The sequence below is a fragment of the Pyrus communis genome, chromosome 10 (genome assembly GCF_963583255.1).
Source record: "Pyrus communis chromosome 10, drPyrComm1.1, whole genome shotgun sequence".
Taxonomy (NCBI): domain Eukaryota; kingdom Viridiplantae; phylum Streptophyta; class Magnoliopsida; order Rosales; family Rosaceae; genus Pyrus; species Pyrus communis.
In genome coordinates, this window is record NC_084812.1 from 2441895 (window position 1) to 2456938 (window position 15044).

Sequence of the window (15044 nt, forward strand, 5' to 3'; positions counted from 1 at the left end):
TTTTGATCATGTTCACTCTTCGTTCTTTTGCAGTGTGATCCTATTTCCAGTAGTGACTTTCTATATCAAGTGACCCAATATATGCTCAACTTGGAATCAACATTTTTGTTACGTTGTATTCTGAAATGCATACCTTAAACCCCATTATTGGATTGGCATATTCTAACTTGCAGTAGTCTTGGTGTTTGACGTTGCTGAGCTAAGTTTGTAATCCATTTTCTCTCTTCATCTCACCCTAGCTAGAGACAACTTCAGTAAAGACAGTTTCTATCCGACTTCAGTGAAGCTAGGGTTTGATTTTCTTCAACTTGGATGCTTAATTGTCTTCTTCTTAGAAGAAGGTTTTTGATTGCACGAGTGACCGTATATCTTATCTAGAGTATGTAACAATAAGTGACTTGGAATCATTCCAAGTCAACCTGTGCCTCCCACATAAGCAGGAAATCCAAAAGCTTACAAATTAGCTCCTTTTTTTGATATATGGATTCGTGCTTGGATACTCCCTCCACCAGCTCAACCCAGAGTTCTATGTTTCATACCGCCAGTGACTCCACCATTGCAGCAACAACAGCTTCTTCGCAAAAGGTGGGGAAAGGGCCGAGTCTGATTGCCAAGCTCATGGGAATCGAAGAGTACCCATCGAGACCTTTGCAGGCCGCTCTAAAGAAACAGTTTGAGGAAGGTGAGAAGACTGTTTCTAGTCAATATCTCGGCAGCCAATTACTGCGACAATCACAATCTTGAAAGGCTCATCTCAGAATGTAGTAATGTTCTTTATGCAGATAAAAAATGTTGAAAGTGAAGAAAGTGAGAACAGAATTATTGCGGACTATAAAAGTGACGCTTCCCCAATCAAAGCTGGTCTTGCAGACGAAAACCCTAAGGAAGAAGAAACAGGTGCCTTTGTATCTCAGAGTGAGTGGAGGTATGGCCTTTTTGAATTACAAGAACTTGATTATGTAATGTCCAGTGTTGAATATTAAGTATGGTTGCACTCGTAAAATGAGAACGTGCATTTGACAAGAAAACGTTGGTGCATTTGTATTTCTGCGAATTCGAGTGCTATTTCTCGAATCATTGGATGTGTCTTATATCGGTTCTTATAATATTGAAATGTTTCTGAATGCAATATATCTTCAAAATTCAAAACAACTACGTTTTGGAAAAACCATAGGAAGATGCGCACAATAGGAAGGCAATTAGAACTTAGGGGAGAGAGGGGGAGGGGGGAGAGAGATACCTGTATGATGTTCTTGCCAAAATCAGCTGTGAGATTGGTAAACCTTTTCATATCAGTCCATGTCATGGGGTTTAATAACTTATCCAAGCGTGGAGCCTCTGTGAGTTTGGGAGAATCACTTGCTTCCAGTTCTCTCATATTTGACATTTCCGAAAAATTGGGCATTGTTTCCAATGCAGGGCAATCAACGGCATATAGAAATTTCAAACTTCTTGGTAAATCACGGATTGTATGAAGATATATGCATCCATTCCCTCCAAGCTTTGAAAGGCCATTGAGGCTGGGATAAAAGTGAGATTCCCTCCAAGATCCTTAGGGATTGCATCATCAGGTAATTTTGGGCAAATGACTAGGCAAATTATTCAGAGATAAAAGTGAGATTCTTCAATCCTACTATGGAAGGTGGTACTTGTCTTATGGCAGTAGAATCTGCTTCAAGAGCCCCAAAGAACCTAAAACTCCAAAGTAAAAGCTTGAAAAGATAGTCTTCATATAGTAGCTCCTCCCAATCTTCTCTGCCTACAAAACATTGCACGCATCGACCTCAGGATATTACTCATGCTGAACGTTCACATTTGGTGGTATATCAGGGATTGTACGAAGGTTAGAGCATTGCACTTATTGACCTCAGGATACCCACGCTGAACTTTCACATTTGGTGGTATATCAGGGATTGTACGAAGGTTAAACCGTGTATCTAACCGCAGAGTTTCAAGCTTTGAAAGACCGCTGAGATTGGGTAGGGTATGAAAATCATTCCATGAAAGATCCAAAACTTGTAAAGAAATTAGACTCCCAAGATCCTTAGGGATTGCATCATCAGCTAATCTGCAAAATGAGAGATCTAATTCCCTTAAGGAGTTTAAGCCGTGTAACGAATATGGCAAATGAATACTTTCCACACCTGATAGGGATAAATGAGTGAGATTCTTCAATCTTACTATGGAAGGAGGCACTTCTCTTATGGCTGTTTCATCTGCTTCAAGTGTTCTCAGTGATATCATCTCCCCTATATCCTCGTGCACTTCTCTGAATTCTAAACACCAATTAAGAAGAAGAGTCCCAACAGATTTTGACTTATAGAAATCCCTTGGAAGAGAAATAAGCTTATCACATTTTTGAAGGTTCACCAAGGAAAGTCTTTTAAGATGACCAATGGAGGGGTGAATCTCGGACAAACTCTCACACTCTTCCAATATCAACTCTTCAAGATTTGGGACTTGTGAAAAGTCCGGTGATTTCTGTAAGTAATAGGAAAAGCTGAGATCAAGGGTTTTCAAGTTATGTAGCGACTGTTGCAGAAAATCAAAAGAAAATTTAAATTAATATCCGAAATGAAGATGTTATTAAAAAAAGAGAAGAAATCCAAAAAACAAATAGAAACAGAACATCATCAGGTGGAATTCATTGTACCTTGGAACCCTCCCAAACTTGTACCAGTTTGCTTTCCTGCATCTTTAAAACAACTAGTTTATCTTGATTAAAAAAGTCATCTGGTATGGACTTTAAAGGGCATTCTTCCCAACGCAAGCATATTAACTCTACGCCGCTGAGTTCTACGTAGCTGATGTGGTGAAGGGATAAACGAGTGAGATTCTTCAATCTTAATATGGAAGGTGGTACTTCTCTTATGGCTGTATCCTCTGCTTCAAGTGTTCTCAGTGATATCATCTCCCCTATATCCTCATGCAGTTCTAATTGACTACAACCATTAAGAAGAAGAGTGTCAACAGATTTCGACTTGTAGAAATCCCCTGGAAGAGAAATAAGATTGCGACACCTCATAAGGTTCACCAAAGAAAGTCTTTTAAGATGACCAATGGAGGGGTGAATCTCGAACAAATTGTCACACTTTTCCAATATCAAGTCTTCAAGATTTGGGACTTGTGAAAAGTCTGGTGATTTCTGTACGGATTTGGAATAGCTGAGATCAAGGGTTTTCAAGTTATGCAGCGACTGTTGCAGAAAATCAAAAGAAAATTGAAATTAATATCTGAAATGAAGATGTTATAAAAAAATAAATAAAAAAATAAAAAAAAGAGAAGAAATCCAAAAAACAAATAGAAACACAACATCATCAAGTGTAATTCATTGGACCTTGGAACCCTCCCAAACTTGTACCAGACTGCTCCCCTGCATATCTAAAACAACTAGTCTTGGTTGATTAAAAAAGTCATCTGGTAAGGACTTTAAAGGGCATTCCCAACGCAACCATATTAACTCTTTGGGAAGATGTTTGTATTCTCCTTTGAGCTCTACGAAGCTGAGGTCAAGCAGTCTCAGTTTCTTCATTTTGGCAAATGCTTTTGTACTAAAACTTTTCGAGTAGAATGGGATATTTAGAGCAAGTCCTTCAACTTTTCGAGTTCCCTGTTAACAAAAAAAGGTTAAATGAGTAAGAAAAAGGATAATGTGCATATATATTTACGTGATTTTGCCTAATTGAGCTTCTTAAAGCAAATGCATATTTACACATGAATGTTGTTTAGTTTATAATACACATAAGTAGATTACATATAAGCTTATCTAGTACGATGCATTAATTCAAAATTTTATTGGGAATGTACTTACAGATTTATTTATCAATACATCCATGACCTCTCGTTCATCCCACAACCTACACCATTTTCCAGGGCGACCTGGGAATTTTTCAGAAATTACTACTCTAGCCATTTCACGAAGCAAATCATGCATATTCAACTTGTTGTCTTCAACAGTTACAAGACATCGTTCACGGAGGACACTGATTCCTATTGTTGCAAAAAATTTACATTCATCTAATATTTTTGCGACATAGTCCTTGTCCTTTCCAATAAAGAAACAAGATATGTCAAGGAATATAGCCTTTTGTGTGTCATCTAGCCCTTCAAAGCTTATTCTTAGGGGTTTTATTATTTTTCCATCAGGAGTTATTTTCAATTTCTCCAATTGACTTTTCCACTCTGCTATGGGCCTTTTAAACAAAAAAGAACCTAAAACTTCAAGGGCTAGTGGCAAACCTCCACAGTAAGAAACAACCTTTTTTGAGACTTCAAGATATACGTTGTCAGGCCAACTATTTCCAAAGGCATGCCAACTAAAGAGCTCCAGAGCTTCATCTTCATTCATTACCTGAAGCGGATAAACTTTGTCCACATTTAGTAGTAGACGTTCATCTCGTGTCGTTATGATAATTCTACTTCCTGGACCAAACCAATCGCGACTTCCAGCTATTGCATGCAGTTGTACCTCTTCATCTATGTTGTCCATGACGACAAGTACCCTTTTATGTTTAACTACTTCTTGTATCTTATTGATACCTTTGTCAACACTTCTTATTTGAGACTTCTCTTCCAAGATGTCGATGTCAGAAATAAGTGTCTCTTGCAAATAAACCAGACCATGTTTACTTGTATCATCGCTAACGTCGGCAAGGAAACTTTTGAATTCAAACTCACGATGAATTTGGTTATAAATCCTTTTGGCAGCTGTTGTTTTACCCAATCCACCCATCCCCCAAATTCCAACCATGAGAACATCATTTGATCCACCACTTGAAAGATCACTGATAATACCTTGAATGCGAGATTTGATTCCAACTAAGTGCTTGGTCACATGTAATTCGTTTGTTCTAGGGAGCCATTCCCAAATACTCTCATCAACAATTTTTTTAATGAACTCTGCTTCGCGCCTGAAAATTGAATTTGTAAGCATTAGTGGTAATATACATACATACATATATATATATATATATATAGGTCATTTTAATTGCGGTTCTTGGTCATCTCAATTGTTAGATTGAAACATTAGTTTTTCAAATTTTTATCAAAGTTTTTGACTTTGTACACCTGCATTTTAGTATTGATTAAATTTCCATGTCATTTTTTTTTGTATTTTTTAAATTAAAAATTGTTGATTGAGTCCAACATTTAAAACACTTTGTCTTCTTGTTTTTTTTTTTTTTTTTTTAAATGTGAAAATGGCTTTAGTTAACAACATTTAAGGGATTTAGATCAAATAATTAATTTAATTCATATCGCAAGTGGCCCTTTACTACAGTGGTGCAATGGTGTTGAGCTCTTTTATGACAGCATAAGTTCAAATCCCATCAGTGGCTAACCTAACAACTAATCTAACAAAATCTATCATTTGACCCAAAAAAATAATTTAATTAATATCTCACGGATTTAAAGGATTTGAATCCAAGATCGAATCTAAAAACTTATGAAATTTAAATTCCCAAAATTTATTGGATCATAGATCTACTAATCTTACAGATAATGAGACTTAAAAAAAAAGTCTACAATTAAAAATAGTGCCCATATTTCTGCAAATTTTATCAAGTGGTATTAAGGGAAATAATGTACCCTATGAAATTTATTATGAGTGCATACAAAAACAATGTACCCTTGAACTTGACAAAAAAAGTAACAACGAACATAAAAGAAATGTACGTGCCCACTACAACACACAAATACCAAATGGGTACATATACTAAATTTACAAAATATATATACATATATATATATATATATATAAAATTCACATTGTACCCAAATAAAAATAAATAAAAGAGAAAAAACTCATGGGTATATATATATATATATATGTATAATGAAATTGTACTCACAAAATATATTGTACCAATAGATATATTAGAATGAAATAAAATGTAGAATAAAATTGTACCCATGAAATACAAAAGTATAGCCAACTATAAATTCAACAATCAAGATTAATATTCAATATTCTTTAAACAAAATGATTAATATTCAATAATAAAAGGAAAATAAAAAATAAAAAGAAGAAAAGAAGTTGATACATAAATATATTGGTTGGGGTCTCGAGAATGAACAAGCATGATGGATTGAGTTTAGAGGTGATGTGCGTGAGGGATGAAAAAGAATGGAGGAGTTGCTGTTTATTTGACTCAAACGCAGGATGGGATGAGATTTCAATTACCTAACTAAAAATCTGGACAAAGCAATTAATATTAATTTCAACAAAAAAAAGGGCTAATACTTCAACCAAAAATTATAAATAATTAGCAAATTGTTGACGTGTAATTTTTCAAATGATGACGTGGACAAAATCAAAGGACTTTGATTATATATATATATATATATATAGAGAGAGAGAGAGAGAGAGAGAGAGGAACCCTTTAACAATCCTCATTTTTCAAAAAAAATGAGGACACACTCTTAACCATTAGATTTGGTTTTAATAAAATTATGTGTTTAAGATTATGTGGTTGGGATTATGTGGCTTGTGATTTAATCTCAACCACAGAATTTCATTGAAGTCAAATCTAACGATCAAGAGGTGTCTATATATATAATACACTAACTAACAGCTAGCATATGATTTTGTGACGATAACTTGAATAAAAGACAGAAAGTCATTCCTTGATCCATAAAAGTTAGGTGTATCAATTAAACTCCAATTACGGTTTAGGTTTTATATGAGAGATTAAGGTGTATTCATTAAGCATGTGAACTAAAGTTTAGATCTGTCGAGGTTTTTCAACCAAAAAAAAAAAAAAAGATTATGTAAAATGTTAATTAAGCATGTTAATTAATTGAGAGATCAAGTCATTCACTAAAATGTTTCAAATCTTGAAATAAGCAGGTAAATGCTTACCCGTTGCCAGTTGTTTGGTGGTCAGACAAATTTGTAGCTGCTGTATGAGCCTCTCTCCGCCTCTTCCTGACATGTGAAGGATCAGCGTGAGAGATTAAGGTGCATTAATTATGTTAATTAGTCCCTTCGGAGACATCCGATAAAAAAAAAAGTACGTTAATTAGAGTATTACAACTTAAATCTTGAAAAGCAGGTGAATAATTACCTATTATTAGCGCTTTGAAGATGGTGGCCAGACAAATTTGCAGCTTTTGTGAGAGCCTCTCTCCACTGCTTTACCCTTTCTTGTTTAGCTTCACGTTTCTTGTCATCTTTTTCTTCACGGATGTCCTTTTCGTGCTTCTGAAATGCTTCGGTTAAATCTCCGTCCTGCTTCCTGACATGCGAAGGATCAACGTGATAGAATATTGGCAAAACATGTCGCCCCAGTTTGTCTCTGCACTCCATGATCTTCACCAGCTCGTCAAGACACCAACTCGAATCCGCATACATCTTTGAGAAGACAATGATAGAGATCCTCGACTCTTCGATTGCACGAAACAGTTTCTCTTTTATTTCTTCCCCTCTTTTTAGACCGACCTCATCAATAAAGACATGGTATCCTCTGTATTTTAATGCCTCGTGGAGGTGGCTGGTGAAGCCATTCCGTGTGTCTTCGCCTCTGAAGCTCAAGAACACATCGTAACTCCAAAGTTCTGACTTGGAGAAGGACGAGGAGGAGGCTTCGTGGGCTGTCATGGCGGTATCCACCGTTATGGCACTGCAATGGTTCAGATCAGAGACTGAAAAATGGCAATGGTTGCGGTTGTGTCGCCGAAGGATGATACCTAAACACCGGTCAAGATCCTTCAGTAGACAAAAGCAAAAGTTTATAATATAATAATGTTGGCGTATGGACTTGAGAAACGACACACTACCATGCAAGGAAAGAGAGGAAAATAAGAAAGAAAAGAACACGAAAGGACAGACTACCGACACGTAATAGGATGGTGGAAAGCAGGAAAGAAAGGAACTCTGAAAGATGCTTTATTCACGTGAAGGGAAAAGGCTCATGTTTAATTAAGATCTACCTCATATTACATTTATTCCCAACCAATGTTAGTAGCATTCTGTTTTAATTTTGCTTTTTATACATTAATTTTCTTCAAGAACAGATAATTAATTTTTTTCGCACTATGTTTTTATTCTGCAGTATCTCAACTTGCCAAAGATAATCGCTTTCGCGTTCATGAGATTTTGGTAGTACTGAGGTAAATGTTATCAAGGTGTGCAAAGTAGTATGCTTGGTAGAATTTATAACAATAACCTCATGAGGACCTTCAGGTTGTTCACTTGACGAGTAAATGCATCAGACAACCAACACTTAAAAATTACGACCATCACTTTCAGGTATAACAAAGTCAGCTACATTCCCTCGCAAGCAAACTCAAACCACTCGGGAATATCATAAATACCATGAGATAAATGCCACCATTTCCACAAGAAGTCCATCCCTATACATGTTGAAGTGTACAAGAATCTCATATAAAATTTGACAAAATTAAAGATAACTTATATTGTGCGGTTTCCACTTCTAATTATACCAAAGTATTTTATGATGAAACTTTCACATATGATATGTTGTGCATGTGGTAAGATTCAAGCTGAGAGAAAATATTGGTGTGATTAGTGCCAAAATAGAGTTAATTTCTTGATATTTTCATCTCCCAATCGGAGGATTTATATAGGAATACAAGCAATGATGATCAGGTATGAAATCAGTACAAGAAGTCAAAAAAAACTGCTATGAAACTACTATATTAATTACAATGGATTTCACCTAATTCTTTAGCCAACAATGGCTGCTTCTTTAGTCAACAATGGCTGGTTTTCACCTAATTCTTTAGCCAACAATGGCTGCTTCTTTAGTTAACACTCCCCCTCAAGTTGGTGCATAAATATCTCGAATGCCCAACTTGCTGAGTGAAAGATGGAAAATCCTACTTGATACTGCCTTTGTTAAAATATCTGCTAGCTGGTCATCACTCTTCACATAAGGCAAGTGAATGGTACCATCAACCAACCTTTCCTTAATAAAGTGCCTATCCACTTCAACATGTTTAGTACGATCATGTTGAACTGGATTATGAGCAATGCTAATGGCGGCTTTGTTATCACAATAAAGATTTGATGGCTTTGTAGAATTGAAACCAATTCTCTCAACAAAATCTTGAGCCATAACAATTCTTGCACGCCGTGTGCCATACTTCTAAATTCAGCTTCAGCACTGGATCTAGCCACTACATGTTGCTTCTTACTGCGCCAAGTAACTAGATTTCCTCCAACAAATGTAAAGTATCCAGAAGTCGATCTGCGATCAGTTACTGACCCAACCCAATCTGCATCAGTGTATCCTTCAACTTCTTGATGTCCATGATTGGAAAACATCAAGCCTTTTCCAGGAGCAGACTTCAAATACCTGAGAATGCGTTGTACAGCATCCATGTGGGCTTCACTTGGCCTATGCATAAATTGACTCACCACACTTACAGCATAGGCTATGTCAGGTCGTGTATGAGACAAATAAATCAACCTCCCAACTAATCTTTGGTATCTTTCCTTGTTAGCCGAAACTTGATCAGGATAGTCTCCTAATCTATGGTTTTGCTCAATTGGTGTGTCTGCAGGTTTACAAGCTAACATCCCAGTCTCAGTTAATAAGTCTATAACATATTTCTTTTGAGAAAGAAAAATGCCATGCTTTGATCTTGCAACTTCAATACCTAAGAAATATTTCAAAGTACCCAAGTCCTTCATTTCAAATTCTTTGGCTAGATACATTTGAAGTTTTTGAATTTCCTCGACGTCATCACCTGTAACCACCATATCATCCAAATAAACAATTAAGGCTGTAAGTTTACCTTTATCATGCTTAAGAAATAAGGTATGGTCAGCCTGAGTTTGCTTGAACCCATAATTTCTCATCGATTGAGCGAACCTGCCAAACCATGCCCTTGGTGATTGCTTCAATCCATACAAGGACTTTCTCAACCTGCATACTTTGCCAATATCACAAGTGGTAGTGAATCCAGGAGGAAGATCCATGTATACCTCTTCATCCAAGTCTCCATGTAAAAATGCGTTTTTCACATCAAACTGTCGTAGAGGCCACCCCAGATTTGCTGCCAATGACATAAGAACCCTAATAGTGTTGATCTTTGCTACCGGCGCAAATGTCTCTTGATAATCAATGCCATAGGTTTGAGTATAACCTTTGGCTACCAATCTGGCCTTGTACCTCTCCACTGAACCATCAGCTTTATGCTTTACTGTGAACACCCATCTACACCCAACAGGTTTCTTGCCTTCAGGAAGTTTAACCAGTTCCCAAGTGGAGTTTTTTCGACGAGCTTCCATCTCTTCAATCATAGCTTTTTTCCATTTTGGATTTTTAAGAGCATCCTGTAACTTATTAGGAATTGAGACTGATGACAATTGGTTTGCAAAAGCTATATAAGAGTCTGACAAGCGATGAGATGAAACAAAATTAGATATAGGATATTGAATACCCTTTGTAGAAGAATAACCATAACGAACAGGGGGTATCCCTCGATTTTCTCGAATAGGATAACGAGAACCAGACTCATGATGTGGTTCATTTGGATCATCACTTACTGAAATCTCATGATTGGACTCATCAAATATAGTAGGCTGAAGAGAAGGAGAATGAGTGGTTACCTCAGGATAATTCGTATGAGTAGCAGCTGATTGGTCAGAGAGTTGGTCAATGAGGGGATCTATATGTGGGTGGTCTATCTCATCAGCCACTTTTTCTTTTTCTTTTCCTTTATCTCTCCTTTTTCTTGTCCTCTCATATACCTTCAATATTTTTCCACTCTTTGCCTCATCATTAGGCAAATTTGGACCATCACCGGCATCAGACAAGTGTTCATCCGAAAACTGCATACCACCAATGTCAAGTGGCCACTGCTCTTCCTCCTTACTCCCCATCTCCCCCTGAAGAGAAGTGACCGAATCTCCCTCTGAAAAATAAGCCTCTTGTTCCTGAAAGGTAACATCCATAGAGACAAAAATTTTCCCATTGGGAGGATAGTAACATCGATACCCTTTCTGAGTAGCAGAATAGCCAATAAACATACATTTGATGGCTCGAGGATCCAACTTATCACGATTTTGCATGTGGACATGAACATAGCAGACACAACCAAACACTTTTGGAGGAATATGGAGGAGTGAAGGAAGAGAATGATACTGGGAAAGGGTTTGGATAGGTGTTTGAAATTGGAGAACACGTGATGGCATGCGATTGATAAGAAAAACAGCTGTGTGAATGGCATCACCCCAAAAACGTTTAGGAACATGCATAGCAAAACATAAAGATCTAGCCACATCCAAGAGGTGACGATTTTTACGTTCTGCTATACCGTTCTGTTGAGGAGTATATGGACAAGATGTTTGATGAATGATACCTTCTTGTTGAAAAAATGTTCCAAGTCCATAATTCAAATACTCTTTCCCATTGTCAGATCGAACAACTTGAATTTTAGCATTAAATTGGGTTTGAATCATTTGACGAAATATTGGAAAAACAGACATAACCTCACTCTTATTTTTTAGTAAGTATACCCAAGAAACTCGAGTGCAGTCATCAATGAAAGAGACAGTATTTAGCACCAGTATAAGTAGGAATATGAAATGGTCCCCAAACATCAAAATGAATAAGAGAGAAAGGAACATCACTTTTATTGGAGCTTAAAGGAAATGAGACACGATGATTTTTAGAAAAGATGCAAGTTTCACAATGGAAATTATAAACCTTGACTTTAGAAAATAAAGAAGGGAATAGATATTGCAGGTACTGAAAGGAAGGATGTCCCAATCTTTTGTGCCATAACCAAATTTTTTCAGAAGCTTCAAATTGTTTAGCTTCCACTTGACAACTGTAACTTGTCTTCTCACAATCTGGTGGTAAGTCCAAGTAGTATAGACCTCCCCTCTCTCTACCATGACCAATCAACGCTTTCGTTCGAATATCCTGAAACCAACAATGAGTAGGAGAAAAGATGGCAAGACAGTTTAGTTGATTTGTGAGTTTACCAATAGAAAGCAAATTGTGAGAAAGATTAGGAACATGTAAAACAGATGAGAGAGATAGGCATGGTGTTAATGAGATGGAGCCTGCTCCAAGCACTGGAGTGGAAATACCATTAGCAACTTTAACGGTATTTAAAGGTGGAGTAGTGTGAGAAGCAAACCATGAAGAGTTATTGGTCATATGGTCAGAAGCCCCCGAATCAATGATCCAAGGTGTATTTGGAGCACCAAATGTGGTGTTCAAGGCAAAACCAAAGTTACCTGCGTCGACTAAGGAAGTGGAAGCAGTAGTAGGAGAAACTGAGTGAGCAGATTGATCTACTCGAGGCACGGAAGGCGTTGGTGTAGACAGGTGTGCTTGTGATCCAACAATGCTTTTCTTTTGATTTTCCTTCTTTTGAACCCACCAATCAGGATATCCATGCAACTTAAAACAAGTGTCTCTAGTATGCTTATCCTTGTCACAATAAGTACACTTCCTTGTATCAGTAACTTTAGATCCACCTAATCGAGAATTCGAGACTCCACGGGGAAATCGAGACGGAGCAGCTACCATGGCTGATCCTTCCACTTGTGGGCCAACCAACATAATGGTTTGCCTACTTGCTTCAGCATTCACAAGAGCATAAGCAGCACGAACAGATGGCAAAGGTGTTTGAGTCAAAACTTGACTGCGAACATGATCTAAATGAGGATCAAGGCCAGCCAGAAAATCATACAATCTTTCTTCTGAAATTTCTGTCTCTCGAGCAACAACATCATCAGCACATTTCAATTTTCCAGGACGTAAGAAATCTATTTCTTTCCATGTTTGCTGAAGTTTACCATAATATGCAGATAAAGGCTCACCATTCTGGCGAGTCGCCAGTGCTTGACGGCGAAGTTCATATAATTTTGATGCATCTTTTTCAATTGAGTAAGTTTGGGTAACAGCATCCCAAACATCTTTTGCAGTAGAGAGTCGGAGAAAAATGGCCCGCAAATCTCTAGTCATGGAGTTGAGAAGCCAAGATGAACCATGGCATTCTCTTCCTCCCATATAGCATACGATGCATCGGCTTCTGCTGGTGCCTTCTTTTTTCCACTGACATAAGACCATTTGCCTCTGCCAGTGATGTAGATGCGGACACTTTGGGACCACGAGGAATAGTTGGACCCATCCAACTTGTCTGGGGTGATATGTAGAGACATATCATTTTGTGTAACAGCAGCTGAAACAGTGGTCTTGGAGTCACCCATTACTACTGCAACGAATTCTCTTTATTGAAACAATAGAGAGTCAATCTCACTGAGAGAGATGCAGGAACAAAATGCAAGGAGGAAGAGGCAATGGCACTGGTTTGTTGGGTGATTCCAACGGGTATGGTTTATAGGGTATGGGGTAGTATTTAATTTTTTTTTTTTTTTTTTTTTTGGAAAGTTTTATGGGTTCGTGGAGATATTGCAAATGGACATAAGATGGGTAGAGATGCAGCGGAATGTATATGGTTAACAAGCTCAATATGGGTAGTGATGTTGGCAGATATGGCCAAAGAGGGATTGGATTCGTATGAAAGTAGAAGGCCTGCTATTCTGCAGGTCTTATGGGGTAGATGGCAGTAGTGCCAGTAGGTTAATCAGAATAGAAACTCCTTTTGGATCAGAATGGCTCTGATACCATGCCAAAATAGAGTTAATTTCTTGATATTTTCATCTCCCAATCGGAGGATTTATATAGGAATACAAGCAATGATGATCAGGTATGAAACCAGTACAAGAAGCCAAAAAAAACTGCTATGAAACTACTATATTAATTACAATGGATTTCACCTAATTCTTTAGCCAACAATGGCTGCTTCTTTAGTTAACAATTAGGGTCGTTGATCAGTTTGTATGAATCTTTTACAATATTTGCATTTGTTATGTGTGTGTGGTAAGCTACCAAAGATAATACCGAAATAAATACCCAAGTCTAAATCTTAATAATATAGCCTTCACGTTAAAAACTTGAGAAATGACCGAGTCCCGGAAACGGAGAGTTGCACAAAATTAAAGTTCTATTTTTGTTGTTTGGTTTTTAAACTGGTAGTGAAACGTTACCAGATGAGCTTTTAATTTATATTTGTCCTAATTACTGTAAAAAAAACACTATACCAACAAGCCACCAAAGTCTAAATGTTATATTATAAATAAAAAAAGGGAAAATCAACATAGATTTTGAAATGTACAGAATACCCCAGATGGGCAATTTGTAACAAAACCCCCCAAAAACAAAAGTTGGGGGCATAAGAAAGATCTAGATAAAATCCCAGAAGATAAAAATGATTAAAAAGTAAGAAAGTTAGTACCGTTTTACTGAAAACAGCAGCTTTCCCTTCCTCTCTTCAGAAACTACTACAACCAGAAGAAAATAACCCCAAAAGAAAAAGGATTAGTCCCAAACAATTAAGTAAATTCAATTTAACTGACAGAAAATAAAAAACCCATTCCTTATAATTTCAGATTGTAATTTCAAGATTAAATTCTGCAGAGAAATTGGCAGAAGGGAAGGAGATAGATAGATATATAGATAGAGGGAGAGAGAGAATGAACCTTAGCCCCAGAACAGAGAGAGAAACATCCTGCAGTTGAATTAAAGTTTCAATAAAAATGATTAATCAGAGAGCCGAAAAAGAGTACGATTTGGAGAAGAGTTTGAGAGAAAGTTGGGTTACAGTGAAAGTAGAACTGTAGAACGGACCAGATCGATCTTCATGTATAGAAATGTTGAAGGTAGAGAAAGTTGGGTTGGAGTAATATAGTTTTGGCGAGTGACAGGCAGGGCATGGAAAATGTGGATGGAGCAATTGCCAAAAGCACCCAAATATACACAAGAACGCCTACGTGTACTCCACTCACACGATCACATCCCAACCCAAGGATTATGATCCTCTCCTCATCTGACGATAAGAATCCTTCTGATCAAGGAATATGGATTGTTAGATGAAAATTTAACGATTATAATTATTATAATTTTAAAGGGATTTCCTATTTATAACCGTTAGATTTTCATCCAACAATCTATGCTCCTTAATCAAGAGGATCCTCATCCTTAGATTAGATTAGGAGAGGA

At 37.1% G+C, this 15044-nt stretch overlaps 2 protein-coding genes across 3 annotated transcripts; both read right to left on the reverse strand.

Annotated features, from left to right (window-relative positions):
• Positions 1-404: 404 nt before the first annotated feature.
• Positions 405-14757, reverse strand: LOC137748165 (disease resistance protein RPV1-like). 2 transcript variants are annotated; one of them, XM_068488263.1, is made up of 7 exons: positions 14281-14757; positions 7065-7686; positions 6860-6925; positions 3812-4910; positions 3338-3610; positions 2654-3196; positions 405-2532 (listed from the first exon to the last, which is right to left on the reverse strand). In XM_068488263.1, the coding sequence occupies exons 2-7, from the start codon at positions 7595-7597 to the stop codon at positions 1810-1812; spliced, it is 3237 nt and encodes a 1078-aa protein (XP_068344364.1). In that variant the 5' UTR covers positions 7598-7686; positions 14281-14757; the 3' UTR covers positions 405-1809. The 2 variants fall into 2 exon arrangements, with proteins under 2 accessions (XP_068344364.1, XP_068344362.1); XM_068488261.1 differs by having other exon boundaries at positions 7065-7705.
• Positions 11701-13328, reverse strand: LOC137746496 (uncharacterized). Its single transcript, XM_068486518.1, has 2 exons — positions 12215-13328; positions 11701-11894 (listed from the first exon to the last, which is right to left on the reverse strand). The coding sequence occupies exons 1-2, from the start codon at positions 13050-13052 to the stop codon at positions 11860-11862; spliced, it is 873 nt and encodes a 290-aa protein (XP_068342619.1). The 5' UTR covers positions 13053-13328; the 3' UTR covers positions 11701-11859.
• Positions 14758-15044: the final 287 nt, after the last annotated feature.